We start from the raw sequence: 12,662 nt of genomic DNA on the forward strand, positions 1-12,662 counted from the left end.
AACGGAAATGCATTGATAAGCAGGGATAAAAACCTGAAATGCAATACCAACCAATCGTATGCTAAGTATCCAACAGAGATATGGTTGCACCCGTCAGTTGCAGATATTGAACGATGAATTGCCGAGGATTGCGATAATCTGACTTGCTCAATACTGAAAATTCATTAGTCCTTGGATAATGATTGATGAAAGAGAGGTCGGACTGGTATTGAGAATGAGTGTACGCAAGGGGCTCACTGGATGCTATTCGTATTCTCTCGTCTTCGCTCTCTTCTTTCTTGATCCAGTCTTAGTCAAAACGCAGAGGGACTTCGTACATTGCAGAGTCATGCCGGGGGAAATAACACATTTAGTAGTCAAGAAAGAGCCTGATATTAATCAAGCAAGCCATACCCGATGAGTCAGACGGGGGAGATTCAAAGGAGATACCATTATTAAATCCGGAGGTGATAAATCACTAGGGAATCTCTTCCTCGGCTGGGATCTTTGCATGAAATCAAGCTGTTGGTTGTTAAGCAATAGACTAGGCCATGCTTCTGCGGGGGGAGCTTGTTGTACTTGTCGCCGACTCGCGGACTGGCCGTTGTGTGGTCCGTATTCGTAATCGAGACATAATGCGGTCGGTCAATCGGTTGCTTTTCCAGGCTAGTTATCTGAGGTCTTCCTCAAAGTCTCAAAAAATTATAGATACTTTGTAGTTAGATCATAAAATGGTATGATATAATACAGGAGGTAAAAGCAAGGCAAAATTATGAGATGAGAAAGAAGAGGGGAAAGAGAACGCGGGGACAGCCACCAGCACTCAATCCTTGGACAAAAGGCCAGGCATATAGTCTACTTCATGGCCTTATTTACATGCTTCCTTACTTACCTTCTTAGAGTGAATGCTGGGAAGTATATGAAAGACGCTAATCAATGATTGCAATCTAAAAACCGAGTCATACTATCAGACATAGACTAGTTCATTCATAACCGGCATCAAGTTGTTGTCCCATCCATATGGGTAACGAGCTAACCATCGGGGGTCGAACGAGTGCTTTTGTCTTGAGCGAGCCAGTGTCTCGTTTCTCCAGTTATAGCGGCCAGCGGACATTACTGTCTCTGGTCAGGATGTGTTCACACTTGGCATAGCCGACGACAGGCTAGAAGCTCGTGGTCATCGCTTAATGCGTTTTGTGGTGGGCGTCCCTTAGTTCTTAGGGACTCTGAAACCCCCAGGAAAGTGATTAATTCTCAAGGCTGATCTTGACATTCTTTTCTGGGCCTGGAATGACCTTGTTCTCAGCCTCGCCCTTGAGGTTTGGAAGCTCAGAAACAGCCTGTGCGATGATCTCCAGTGCCTTCTGGATCTCTTCTTCAGTGATCACGAGGGGAGGAGCAAGGCGAATGATGTTCTGATGGGTTGGTTTGGCCAACAAGCCCTTCTCCTTCATCAGCATACAGAGATCCCAAGCAGTGTGTCCATTGGTCTTGGACTCGTCAATGACGATCGCATTGAGCAACCCCTTGCCACGAACGGTTTGGATGATGGGGCTCTGGATAGCCTTCAGGCCCTCGCGGAGGACGTGACCGAGTTTCTCGGCTCTTTCAACCATGTGTTCCTCTTGAACGACCTCCAAGGCTCGGATAGCCACAGCACAGGCGAGAGGGTTACCGCCGTAAGTGGAACCGTGGGTACCAGGCTCAATGGTGAGCATGACGTCTTTACGACCCAAGACACAGGACACAGGGTACATGCCACCGGAAATGGCCTTGCCCAGCAGAACCAGGTCGGGCTTGATTCCGCTCCACTCATGGCAGAGCAGTTTGCCTGTACGGGCAATACCCGTTTGGATCTCATCACAGATGAGCAGGACATTGTGCTTATCACACAGAGCTCTCGCCTCCTGCAGGTAGTCATCGTCGGGGACGACAATGCCTGCTTCGCCCTGAATAGGCTCTACCAGGAAGGCGGCAAGGTTGGGTCCCGCGTTCTCAAAGGCCTCCCGCAAGGCCGCCTTGTCATTGTACTTGAGGGGCTTATCGGTTCCAGGGATTGTGCATCCGATACCTGGCAGATACGGACCGTAGTTTTCGCGCGACTCAGGATCGCAGGACAGGGAAATAGCAGCGAACTAGAATAAGAAGGTCGGTCAACCGATAATGATCGGGTCCATTGATTCTCGTGCACTTACAGTACGTCCGTGAAAGTTGTTCTCCGCGCTCAGAACAACGGCTTGGTTCTCCGGAATGCCCTTAACCTTATAGCCCCACTTACGAGCAATCTTGATTCCCGTTTCCACGGCTTCCGCTCCGGTGTTCATGGGCAGAACCATGTCGAAACCAAAGTACTTGGTGACGAATTCGGCAAACCGGGGGAAGACGTCATTGTAGAAGGCACGGGAACTCAAGGTCAATCGTGAGGCTTGGTCGACAAGAGCAGCCACCAACTTGGGGTGGCAATGGCCTTGGTTGACGGCAGAGTACGCTGACAGGAAGTCAAGGTAGTGGCGGCCCTCAGGATCCCAAACGGAGGTGCCCTGAGCACGAGCGAAGACAACAGGGAGGGGGTGGTAGTTGTGGGCTGCGAACTCCTTCTCCGCCTGAATGGCCTCCTGGGTGGAGGAAGCATGGTAAGAACTGGTGCCGTGGGCAGACATGATGGCGGAAAGAAGAGACGAGGTGATCTTGAAAGAGATAGTGTTGATCAAGGGTAAGATGAAGCAAGATGGTTCGAACAAAGAAAGATAAGATGGGGAGGAAATGTCCGCTGAACAGTCAGAGACGAACGAGTAAGTCACCGTCCTTTAATAGCACGAGGATCGGAAACACCTGTTAGAATTGAGCACCGTGGGAAATGAAGAAAAAACGGCAAAAAAGCAAATTGGTAGAAATCGCCATTCCAATACGCAGGCTTGAGACCCGCTGGTGTCACCTTTTTGAGGCAAGAGACATGGGCTCAGAAGGAGGACTAGACCCCTAAGTGCAGGTTTACCCGCTGTATATCGCTAAGTGCAGGTCTACCCGCTATCCCCAACAACGATGATGTCGGCGATCCACCATTCCTCCAGTGATCCAGTCAGTTTGCTTTCCACCTGACTTTATTCCTTCTTCGCCTGGCTGATCTGGGGCTTCCGGTTCGTCAACTCCGTGCATATTCATCCATTGTCGTCCTGTCCATTACTCATCTTTTCCGCGCCTCCACTGCGCGACCGGGGCGGATCCCGTCGCTTTTTGCCGGCCCGGACACTTTGTCCTCTTGGCCTCAGACCAAGGCCTATGGTTTATTGATTTTGATCTCTTGCTGGCATCGGAGGATATCGCGGGGATAGATAGATACGCTCAGTGACATTTGCCTGCGATCATGTCCTCGTCGCGTCGAAGGAGGTCCTACACGTCTTCCTCTTCGTCGTCTCCGTCCTTTCTCTCCCCATCACCGCCGACTTCGCGCCTGAGGCCACAATCTCCTCCATCAAGTAATACCAAAACATCACCGACATCAACAACGCCCTTGTCAATTAATATCCTTCTGTTCTTAATCTCTTTTCGTCTACTCAACGCATTTACTGTTCGCACCTTTTTCCAGCCTGATGAATTCTTTCAATCCCTTGAGCCTGCCTGGCAAATCGCATTTGGAGAAAATCAGGGGGCATGGATAACCTGGGTTAGTGGAGTCGTATCCCCCAACATTATTGTCTGCAGTCTTGCGTCGCTTTCGATTGTGTTCCAACCAGTCACATCATTTCATTTCAGTTGCTAATTTCTGGATACTTGACGCCACCGATATAGGAATGGAGACATCAACTGAGGTCTTCTATCCATCCTCTCCTCTTCGCCGCCGTCTACTCCGCCGCCGATGTCGTCGCCCAGCTTCTCCGCCTCTCCCCCGCATCGCGCGCGGATCTCCTCGTCGCCGCTCCTCAAACTGCGCAGGCGGTAATCGCGGGGCTCGGGGACTTTTATACTTGGAAGTTGGCTCGCTATGTCTATGGCGCTCGAAGTTACGAGGCCTGGGCTACTGTATGTTCATGTCATTGTTCGCTTGATAATTGATATGAGGACCGAGGTTGACTGTCGAAGCTTGCCTTGACTGTCGTTAGCCCATGGCAATGGTTTTGTTCCACCAGGACTTTGTCTAATTGCCTTGAAACAACAATTACCATTGTTGCTCTCTCCTTGTGGCCCTGGAGTTGGTCATTTGTGACACCGGAACGCAAGAGGGCTACTCGCGCGGCCTGCAGGGAGCGTGCTCAGAAGGGTCAGGAGATGTCAAACTCGCTGCAGAGGTACGGTGGATGCCCATTGGATCTATATATAACTCACACAGCAGCGCAGGCTACGTCAATGTCTGTCCCTAGCGGCTGTCGCCTGTATTCTACGACCGACAAACGTTCTCATCTGGATGAGTTTGGCCAGTGTCGCATGGTTTCGAACTTCTTGGGACAAGAGGAGAATCCTCGTGCGCGAGGTATTGCTTTGCGGGTGGGTTGTGTTGCCAGGCGCGTTGCGAAATGATAGCTGATAAGCTCATAGCTGTGCCGTTCTGGGTTTATCGTCCGTGGTAGATCGGCTTTTCTACGGGAGCTGGACGTTCCCTCCTTTGAAATTCCTGTATTTCAACATTGCCCAGTCTCTAGCAGTCTTCTACGGGAGAAATGACTGGCATTATTATATCACGCAGGGGTTTCCCCTTCTACTTACCACCGCACTGCCGTTCACTCTCATTGGCCTGTACCGCGCTCTGGCCCAGGTTCGGACGTCCGGACTGGGGCAGTTACAGTCTCTCGTACAAGCTCAGCTTGCGCTGATATGCGTGGTCATGCCCTTTGTACTATCCCTGGTCTCTCACAAGGAAGTACGATTCATCTATCCCCTTTTACCGTCTCTTCACATCCTAACTGCACCACCTCTGGTGGACTACTTCCTGCCTGCGGTCCTCCGCTCGTCTCGCTCGTATATGCCTAGGAGGCTCACCCTCGTCTTCCTATTGCTGGTTAACATCGTCATTGCCCTCTACACAACCATTTACCACGCATCCGGGCCGTCCCACGTGCTCTCATACCTCCGGCAACAGCATGAGCTACATGCTCCGGCCGCCCAAACTCCTTCAACGCTCAGTCGCCCAGTCAAAGACCCCTCTCAGCGCGGAATCACAGCCGGCTTTCTCATGCCCTGCCACAGCACCCCCTGGCGCTCCCACCTCGTCTACCCCACAATCCACGCCTGGGCTCTCACCTGCGAGCCCCCCGTTGACCAAACCGCCGCCCAGAAAGCTACCTACATGGACGAAGGGGACCAATTTTACGCCAACCCCGCCCAGTTCCTCCGCGAACACATGGCCGGCGGCCTCCGCCACATCCCCCGGAAACCATCCTACCTCTCCACGCAACCACAACCCCAGCCGCCGAATACAAACACTAACCACCCCAATCCCATCCACGAATGGCCCGACTACCTCATCTTCTTCGCCCAGCTCGAGCCCACCCTCCAATCCCTCCTCCGCGCCAGCTCCTACGCCGAATGCTGGCGCTCCTTCAACACAGCCTGGCACGACGACTGGCGCCGCAAAGGCGATATCGTGGTCTGGTGCCTTGACCCCGCCGAACAACAGGCCTGGCGATCCGTCACCCGCCAACGGGACCTCGAGAAACGCGATAGACAATTCGACCGGATCATTGAGAGTTTTCGGAAAGAAGCGAACGGGAAGCGGGATGGCAGGCTCTCTCCGTTCCGTCGGTGGATCTCGTCTTCTTCTTCCGTCTCCCCGTCGTCCTCGTTGTCTCTGTCGTGGCCGTCGTCGTGGCACTGGCCGTGGGGCCAGCGGAAGCGGAGATCCTGGTTAGATTTTCATATTCCGCAGTGGCCAAGAACACAATCATCATGGACGGCCTGGGGAGGGGACTGGTTCAAGGCCTGGAGGCAGAAGAAGAAGACCAAGAAGGTTCTCGAGCGGGATCTGTGGTCGTAAGAGCTGTATTCTCTCAATCCGTCAACTTGTTGGAAAAATGCGTGCATGTGATACCTCCTGGGATTCTGGATCTGATTTATGTGCTGTAACTATATTCACAACAAACCATAGCAAAACTCGGCTCGGATCTATAGCGATTGTCTCCTTATTGATGATCTTGGCCTTGATAGACGGTATTCCATTTTTTGTCCCTGAATTGTACTATATACCCTTGCTGATATGTCCAGCCGTAGCGTAGCATACACGGGGGCTCAACAATGCCCGCAATTCTTCATTCTAATGCCAAAATCAAAAACGCCAGCCAATGATGCAACCAATTGTCACCAACAAATTTCGCCAAGATCAGATACAATATGTGGATATACACAGAAGAAATATTTTCAGAGCGTCTTCGGAAGACAGGGCTGACGGTGGAAAGAAAGGGTTACCGGTAACGGGCGCTCAGATTGGCAAAGGCGTCGGGGCTGTGCCGTCCGCTCTGAAAGCCATTGATATCTACACTCTGCTGGCTCATGTGGGTCCTTGGGAAATTGCCATTCAGCTGGGGGGCTTTTGGTGTCAGGTCGAATCCACCACCGGCGGTGCCTTGCGCCCCGAGTGCTGCTGGTTGCCCACCCATGAAAGGATTTCGTGACCCGGCTAACTGGGGAGCAGCGGAGGCCTGCGGGCCGTTGGTCTGATGCTCGTTGATACTCGGCATTGGCTGGGTTTGGTGCGCTTGGTTCAGCGACATTCCTGTCGGGGCTTGCATTTGAGAGGGGTGCGGCATCCCGGATGCTGGTGCAGAGGACGTATTGTACAGAGAGAGGATGCTGCCCTTGTCCACGCGGCCGGTGGGCTGAGCGGCAAGGTACGGAGCGGGCTGCTGCAGCCCATTCTGTGGTTGTGACTGGTACTGGGGTTGATAGACCGCATTCTGTGGTGTATTTGGGGCTGCCATCGACTGGAATGGATTCTGGGAGGCAAACCCCTGCTGCAACGGCTGTGCCTGCAAATGTGGTTGACTCTGGATGAACTGTTGTTGCTGCAGCTGTTGTTGCTGCTGGTAAGAAACCTGACTAAAGGGCGACGTGGAGGACAATGCTGGCATGGTGTTCGCATGCTGGGGCGGATTAGGCAGTGCCCCTCCAGGACCTAATTGGGCTTGTGACTGCATTGAGGTCGCCGCCGCTCCGAACTGGCTGAAGAAGGGGTTTGTCTGAGCAACGCCAGGGCTCTGGGTGAGTGGTGTGCTAGTGAAGGGCGCTTGCGGCTGGGCTCCGGACTGGAAAAATGGGTTTTGGCTTCCGTCGAACGCTTGTGGGGATGAGACGTATGTGCCTTGTGATTGGGTCGAGGTAACAGGAGGGGTAAGAGGGTGCTGGTAGAGGGGCTGAGGAAGCGAAGCTTGACGACCAGGATATCCTCCGGTTTGATGCGGGAATAACGGCTGCGAAACCTGTAAATGCTGGAATGACGCCTCAAGAGACTGCACGGGCGCGGGCGCAGGTGCGAGTTGCTGTTGTCCTTGTGAAGTTGGCATATCAAACGGATTGTACGCGCTGCTCGTCTGGGAAGACGCTTTGAAGTCAAGCTGGTCGAAAGGATTGACGGAACCGTCCCCTCCAGTATGATTGTTTGTGGAGTTACCAGATGCCAAAGGCCGTCCCAGCGATGCAGGTCCTTCTCCCAGTCTCTGTAAAGTCTCGATGGTCATCTTCAAGTTACCGTCAAGACCTTTCAGGGCCGCTGCGTTCCGACGCTCGTTGGTGAACCCCATGTCTCTCAGCTGGACCAGTTTCGACTCAAATGATGCGTCATTTGTATCACGGACGGAAAGCCCAAACCCTTGAGAGCCAGAGTTGGAGACGCTTCGGGGTGGAGGGGAATCGTGTCTTTCGGATCGAGGTGAGGTCGCAAAGGGTCTGTTGGACGACCGCTGGAGGTTCGAGGTGGAAGAAGCGGACCGCAACCCAGGGCCCGAAAACCGGCCAGACTTTGGAGGCAGTGGAGGAGGTGAGCCTTCCGGTGACCTGTCATAACCGGAGTCATGACGACTTGGAGGTTTCGGTTTTCCATCCTCCAGGGAACGATACTGGTATTTCTGCCGGATGTACCGCTCCATGCTCGAATCGGCCTCGTCGATATCCTTGGGGACCGGAGGTTTGACGTTCTTGGGATTGAAGATCTTGTTCATGAGGTTGTTCCCGTGGGATTTCATGTTCTGTGTTCCATAGGCAATCAGCTCATGCGTCCTCGAATTGTTGACTTGGCCCGTCCACTCACGTCAACTTGATCGGCCGTCCAAGTGTCCATGGTCAAGGACTTGACCTTGGAGATGTGTGTGCCCAGCTTACGATGCAGAGCTGCGCACCGCATACATAAGAAAATTCCCATCTGTATTCCATGCGGGTCAGTTATCGTGTCGTGGAGGTAGAGTCGTGTGCAATCGAATGATATACGTACATTCCAGCTGGCCCATCCTGTGTGCAAATGGCTTATCAGCGACTGGCTTGCAATTCTATAAAGGTCTCGAAGAGCATACCTGGGTTGAAGGCTCCACAGTCTGCACATCGATCATTGCCCGGCACTGAGCGGATGAGGTCCTGCAAGGCTTTCTCATTGCGTTGCTGCTGCCGCTTACTGACAACGCTGGGCATCTTGGTAAAATCCGGAGAGACTACCTGGCCCTCTCTTTGTTGATAACGTGCACCTAACAGAAGCCGAGGGTATCAAAACTCCAAGCAAGAGGTGAACTGGGTTTGGAGCAGACAGAATCTATTCACGAATGATGGAGAAAAAGTGGCAGGGAGCGGGCCGAGCTTCCGTATGCGGGAGATAGGGGGATCTCAAATAAGAATGCAAATCATATTTACACGATATGGATGCAAGGCTCAAGGCGATGAGTTTTCAGAGTATACAAGCAGAGAAGAGGGTCGAGATCGTCAGAAAAGAGAAGTGAAGGAGGAGCGAGGATGAATTGCAGCAGTTAGTTAGCCCAGGAGGAGAAGTGAGAGAGAAAGCGAAGTGGTCAGGGATGATAAGATGGTGGGTGTGGGGAAGACAGAACAGAAGACAGTGACCGCGCCGATTTCTATGCTCTCGGTTATTAGATAGACATTCCTTCGATCTTATGGATTTGATATAGTACTGATGTTTTTGAATCTACACTTGGAGGTACAATGGCTATTTTACCGTTGATTCTTGGGCAGAATCTAAATTGTCTTGTGCAGGACTGTACATTCCTCCCTTTGGATATAGGTAGATCCCCTAGTCAAGACCGCGCCAGGCCAGGGGCAACCAACTCTCGAGTCTTGACTATTTTACTGCCAAGCACAGAAAACGTCCGTGACTCTCTCTTAGACTTTCTCGGTTCCTTCATAATCATCTTATGATCTGAGTCCATCGTTTGCATGTCTGTCAGACAAAGTCACAAAAACCATGGATAAATACCACATGAAAGAGGCTTGTGCTGTGATATTGGGCCGTCTCAAGCGAAATTGTCTTCAGCTTTTGCGAAACAACTCGAGGCATCCATCTATATGGTTCATCTTGATGCTCTACAGAGTAGAGTCTACGCTTCGCACTACGAATACCATCTCATGATGGTTGTGATAGAATGTATGAGCAGCAGGTGACTCACCCCACCATCGCACTCAGAGTCTCAGAAGAAACTCCAGCACGGTAGAGGAGCCTTATTATGCCCTAGGAATTCCTTCTAGTACGCCAATATGACCTACCAACCTGTAGGAAAAAGTAGGATTTGGAGGTTGATTATGCGTTCGTAGTGTTATGAAAAGTGTAATGAGAGAAAAAAGAAAGAGAGAAATTGTTGTGTGGAGGATGAAGAATATAAAGGGCTGGCTGGACGTGTGTCACGTGGTATATGGGCCTAGGATTAGTGTGCTCTTAGTCAGGTGACCTCGATTGTCGAAGTTTTCATCTTTTTCTTTCGCTGAAGAAAGACGCTTTTCTCCTTCTCTTCAACACTCATCCAGCAACAATTCGCACATGCTCATTGATGTATGAGCTATTGCCTGTAATCTCAATTCAAGACTCGATGGTGTCTCCTATATACTTTGTTCCAATGTTGTTATAACCACACAGCACGCGTCTAGTCTCTCAATGGCCAAGTCGTATGCTTTTTATCTTGTTCGTTCAGTGGAAGATCAAAACCAAACAGTTTTTAGCAGAGCTGCGTCTACTCCACCCTGGTGTTCGTCTCTTTCGAACGGCAGGACTATTTTTACGACGGACATCTTACCTTTATCATATCATGATGAGAGTATATCAATGCAAACCCTGTTGTTCTATACATGAATATCCTGTACGTGGAACCATACTTCTTTGTACTTGAATTTAAAGCAAGAACTCTAGGCTTTCTGGTCATGAAGAGAGCAATACAACATAACACCTTCTCTACATCCGGTAGCATTATTCCATAGCCGGGTTGGCGACGTAAGATGTCTAGATAGCGCAATCAAGGGCTGAATGATGTCGAAACCATCAGTCCGTTGCTTTCATCAACTGGTCTCGAGTATTATCCAGGTCTATTGTGAGGGAGTTCCGTCTAAAGTTATTGATAATCAGCGCACCCAAGTCGACGTGGTGAAGATTTTAGCCTTCAGAACCTGATATAATAAACAAGCAAACTCTTCAATCTCAGCTGGACTTGATGATAAATCGCAGCAAGTCTCGAACTCAAGATGAGTGAGATGAGTAAACAGTAACCAATCCTCCAGGAAGCAGAACAGGAACACCAATGAAGAATGAGCGTGAGAGTGAGGAGTGGAGATCGGAATCTGCCGCGGTTATTGAGACGCTTGACTCTTGAGTCTTGAGACTCTGCCAAAGAGCGTGTTCCTGTTAATAATGTTGTGATGGACGACGGGGTGCCGGGGATCCGCCCGACGAGCCATCTTCGGTTATCATCGTTGCTAGTACTCCGTCAATCTTTGTTTTGACAGAAAGATAATGGTATCAACGCAAGCAACTGTAGATAGATCTCTCGAGAATGAATGATCAGTATATCTGAGGTGCAGGAGGCAAACGAGCATTGGGAGCCATGGATCGGCCTATTGCCACGGCCATTCGTGTCCGATATCCCCTCCTTGCCAAAGAAAAGAAGAACCTCTGGGAAAATGCGGAGAGAATGTCTGCTGAGTCAAAAGAATCGGGTCCAGAGCTCACAAATCTGGGCATTGTGGTTGGTGCTTACGGCTCCTCCTGGGCTTCGATGGGCTTCGGCGTTTTGTAGTCTAGGAGCAGCAGGAGGAGGAGGAGGGGATTATCGATTTCTTATGGAACGGGAACAGCTGCACTTTATTAGGAGCAGATATCCCTGTCCTCCTCCTTTATCATTCTTATTCCTTCCCTCTCCCTCTGTCAGGTTCAGTCTGTTCTTCTTAAATTGAAATTGACCTTGTATATTATATAATATCTATCCCTCTTCCTCTCCCCCTCCCCCATCAATCGAGAGCTTCGACGACTATCTCTACACAGTCCTTCCTTCGCTTCCTCTCCTGCACAATGGCTTCGGCTGCTAGATCTGCTTCGCGCGCCTTCTTGCGCTCCACTCCTGCTACCTCCTCCTTCCGTCCTGCTGTCCGCACTGCTCGCTTTGCTCGCTTTGCTCTCCCATCTCAAGGCTTCCGTGTCGCTGCTCGTCGTGGCTATGCCTCCGAAGCCGACTCGGGCAAGTCCTCTTCTAACGTTTTCCTGTGGGCTGGTCTCGCCGTTGCTGGTGGTGCCGGTGCATACTTCTACCTGAACGGCAGCGACTCCGTCAGCTCCAAGACCTTTGTTCCTAGCAAGGAGGACTACCAGAAGGTGTACGATGCCATTGCTCGCCGTCTTGCCGATGAGACCGACTATGACGATGGCAGCTATGGACCAGTAAGTCCTCCTCCGCTTGTCAAGAAAATACACGGACAATGAACAGAGTGCTGACCTCTGGTGATTTGATAGGTCCTCGTCCGCCTGGCATGGCACGCAAGTGGTACCTATGACAAGGAGACCGGCACTGGAGGAAGCAACGGCGCTACCATGAGATTCGCCCCCGAGTCCGATCACGGCGCCAACGCTGGTCTCAAGATTGCTCGGGACTTCCTCGAGCCCATCAAGGCCCAGTTCCCTTGGATTACCTACTCCGATCTCTGGACTCTGGCCGGCGCCTGCGCCATCCAGGAACTGGGTGGTCCCACCATCCCCTGGCGCCCTGGCCGTCAGGACAGGGACGTAGCTGCCTGCACGCCTGACGGACGTCTCCCCGATGCTTCCAAGGACCAGAAGCACATCCGTGACATCTTCTACCGCATGGGATTCAACGACCAGGAGATCGTTGCTCTGTCCGGTGCCCACGCCCTGGGCCGGGCTCACACCGACCGCTCTGGCTTCGACGGCCCCTGGGACTTCAGCCCCACTGTTTTCACCAACGAGTTCTTCCGTCTGCTTATTGATGAGAAGTGGCAGAGCCGGAAGTGGAACGGCCCCGCCCAGTTCACTGACAAGACCACCAAGACGCTGATGATGCTTCCCACCGATCTTGCCCTGGTCAAGGACAAGGAGTTCAAGAAGCACGTCGAGCGCTATGCTAGGGACAGCGATGCCTTCTTCAAGGATTTCTCTGACGTTTTCGTCAAGCTCCTCGAGCTTGGTGTTCCCTTTAACAGCAAGGCTGAGGACCGCTACGTCTTCAAGACCTCTGAGTAGGGGGTTCCACTGTGGTTACTTCGGT

General features: G+C 51.7%; 4 protein-coding genes across 4 annotated transcripts; 2 read left to right on the forward strand and 2 right to left on the reverse strand.

Moving 5' to 3' along the window:
• Positions 1–1,226: 1,226 nt before the first annotated feature.
• Positions 1,227–2,639, reverse strand: car2 (ornithine-oxo-acid transaminase; the record flags this gene model as incomplete). Its single annotated transcript, XM_026761198.1, has 2 exons — positions 1,227–2,114; positions 2,175–2,639. The coding sequence occupies 2 exons, from the start codon at positions 2,637–2,639 to the stop codon at positions 1,227–1,229; spliced, it is 1,353 nt and encodes a 450-aa protein (XP_026615153.1).
• Positions 2,640–3,343: 704 nt separating this feature from the next.
• Positions 3,344–5,947, forward strand: gpi10 (putative glycosylphosphatidylinositol-alpha 1,2 mannosyltransferase; the record flags this gene model as incomplete). The annotated part of the gene is made up of 5 exons (XM_026761292.1): positions 3,344–3,643; positions 3,769–3,999; positions 4,060–4,265; positions 4,315–4,461; positions 4,513–5,947. 5 exons carry the CDS (start codon positions 3,344–3,346, stop codon positions 5,945–5,947), a joined length of 2,319 nt encoding a protein of 772 aa, XP_026615154.1.
• A 424-nt stretch (positions 5,948–6,371) lies between these two features.
• On the reverse strand, positions 6,372–8,586 carry CDV56_107781 (putative GTPase activating protein for Arf; the record flags this gene model as incomplete). The annotated part of the gene is made up of 4 exons (XM_026761400.1): positions 6,372–8,150; positions 8,213–8,323; positions 8,393–8,409; positions 8,472–8,586. The coding sequence occupies 4 exons, from the start codon at positions 8,584–8,586 to the stop codon at positions 6,372–6,374; spliced, it is 2,022 nt and encodes a 673-aa protein (XP_026615155.1).
• A 2,869-nt stretch (positions 8,587–11,455) lies between these two features.
• Positions 11,456–12,637, forward strand: CCP1 (peroxidase; the record flags this gene model as incomplete). The annotated part of the gene is made up of 2 exons (XM_026761572.1): positions 11,456–11,821; positions 11,894–12,637. The coding sequence occupies 2 exons, from the start codon at positions 11,456–11,458 to the stop codon at positions 12,635–12,637; spliced, it is 1,110 nt and encodes a 369-aa protein (XP_026615156.1).
• Positions 12,638–12,662: the final 25 nt, after the last annotated feature.

Source organism: Aspergillus thermomutatus (genome assembly GCF_002237265.1).
Source record: "Aspergillus thermomutatus strain HMR AF 39 chromosome Unknown NODE_74, whole genome shotgun sequence".
NCBI lineage: Eukaryota > Fungi > Ascomycota > Eurotiomycetes > Eurotiales > Aspergillaceae > Aspergillus > Aspergillus thermomutatus.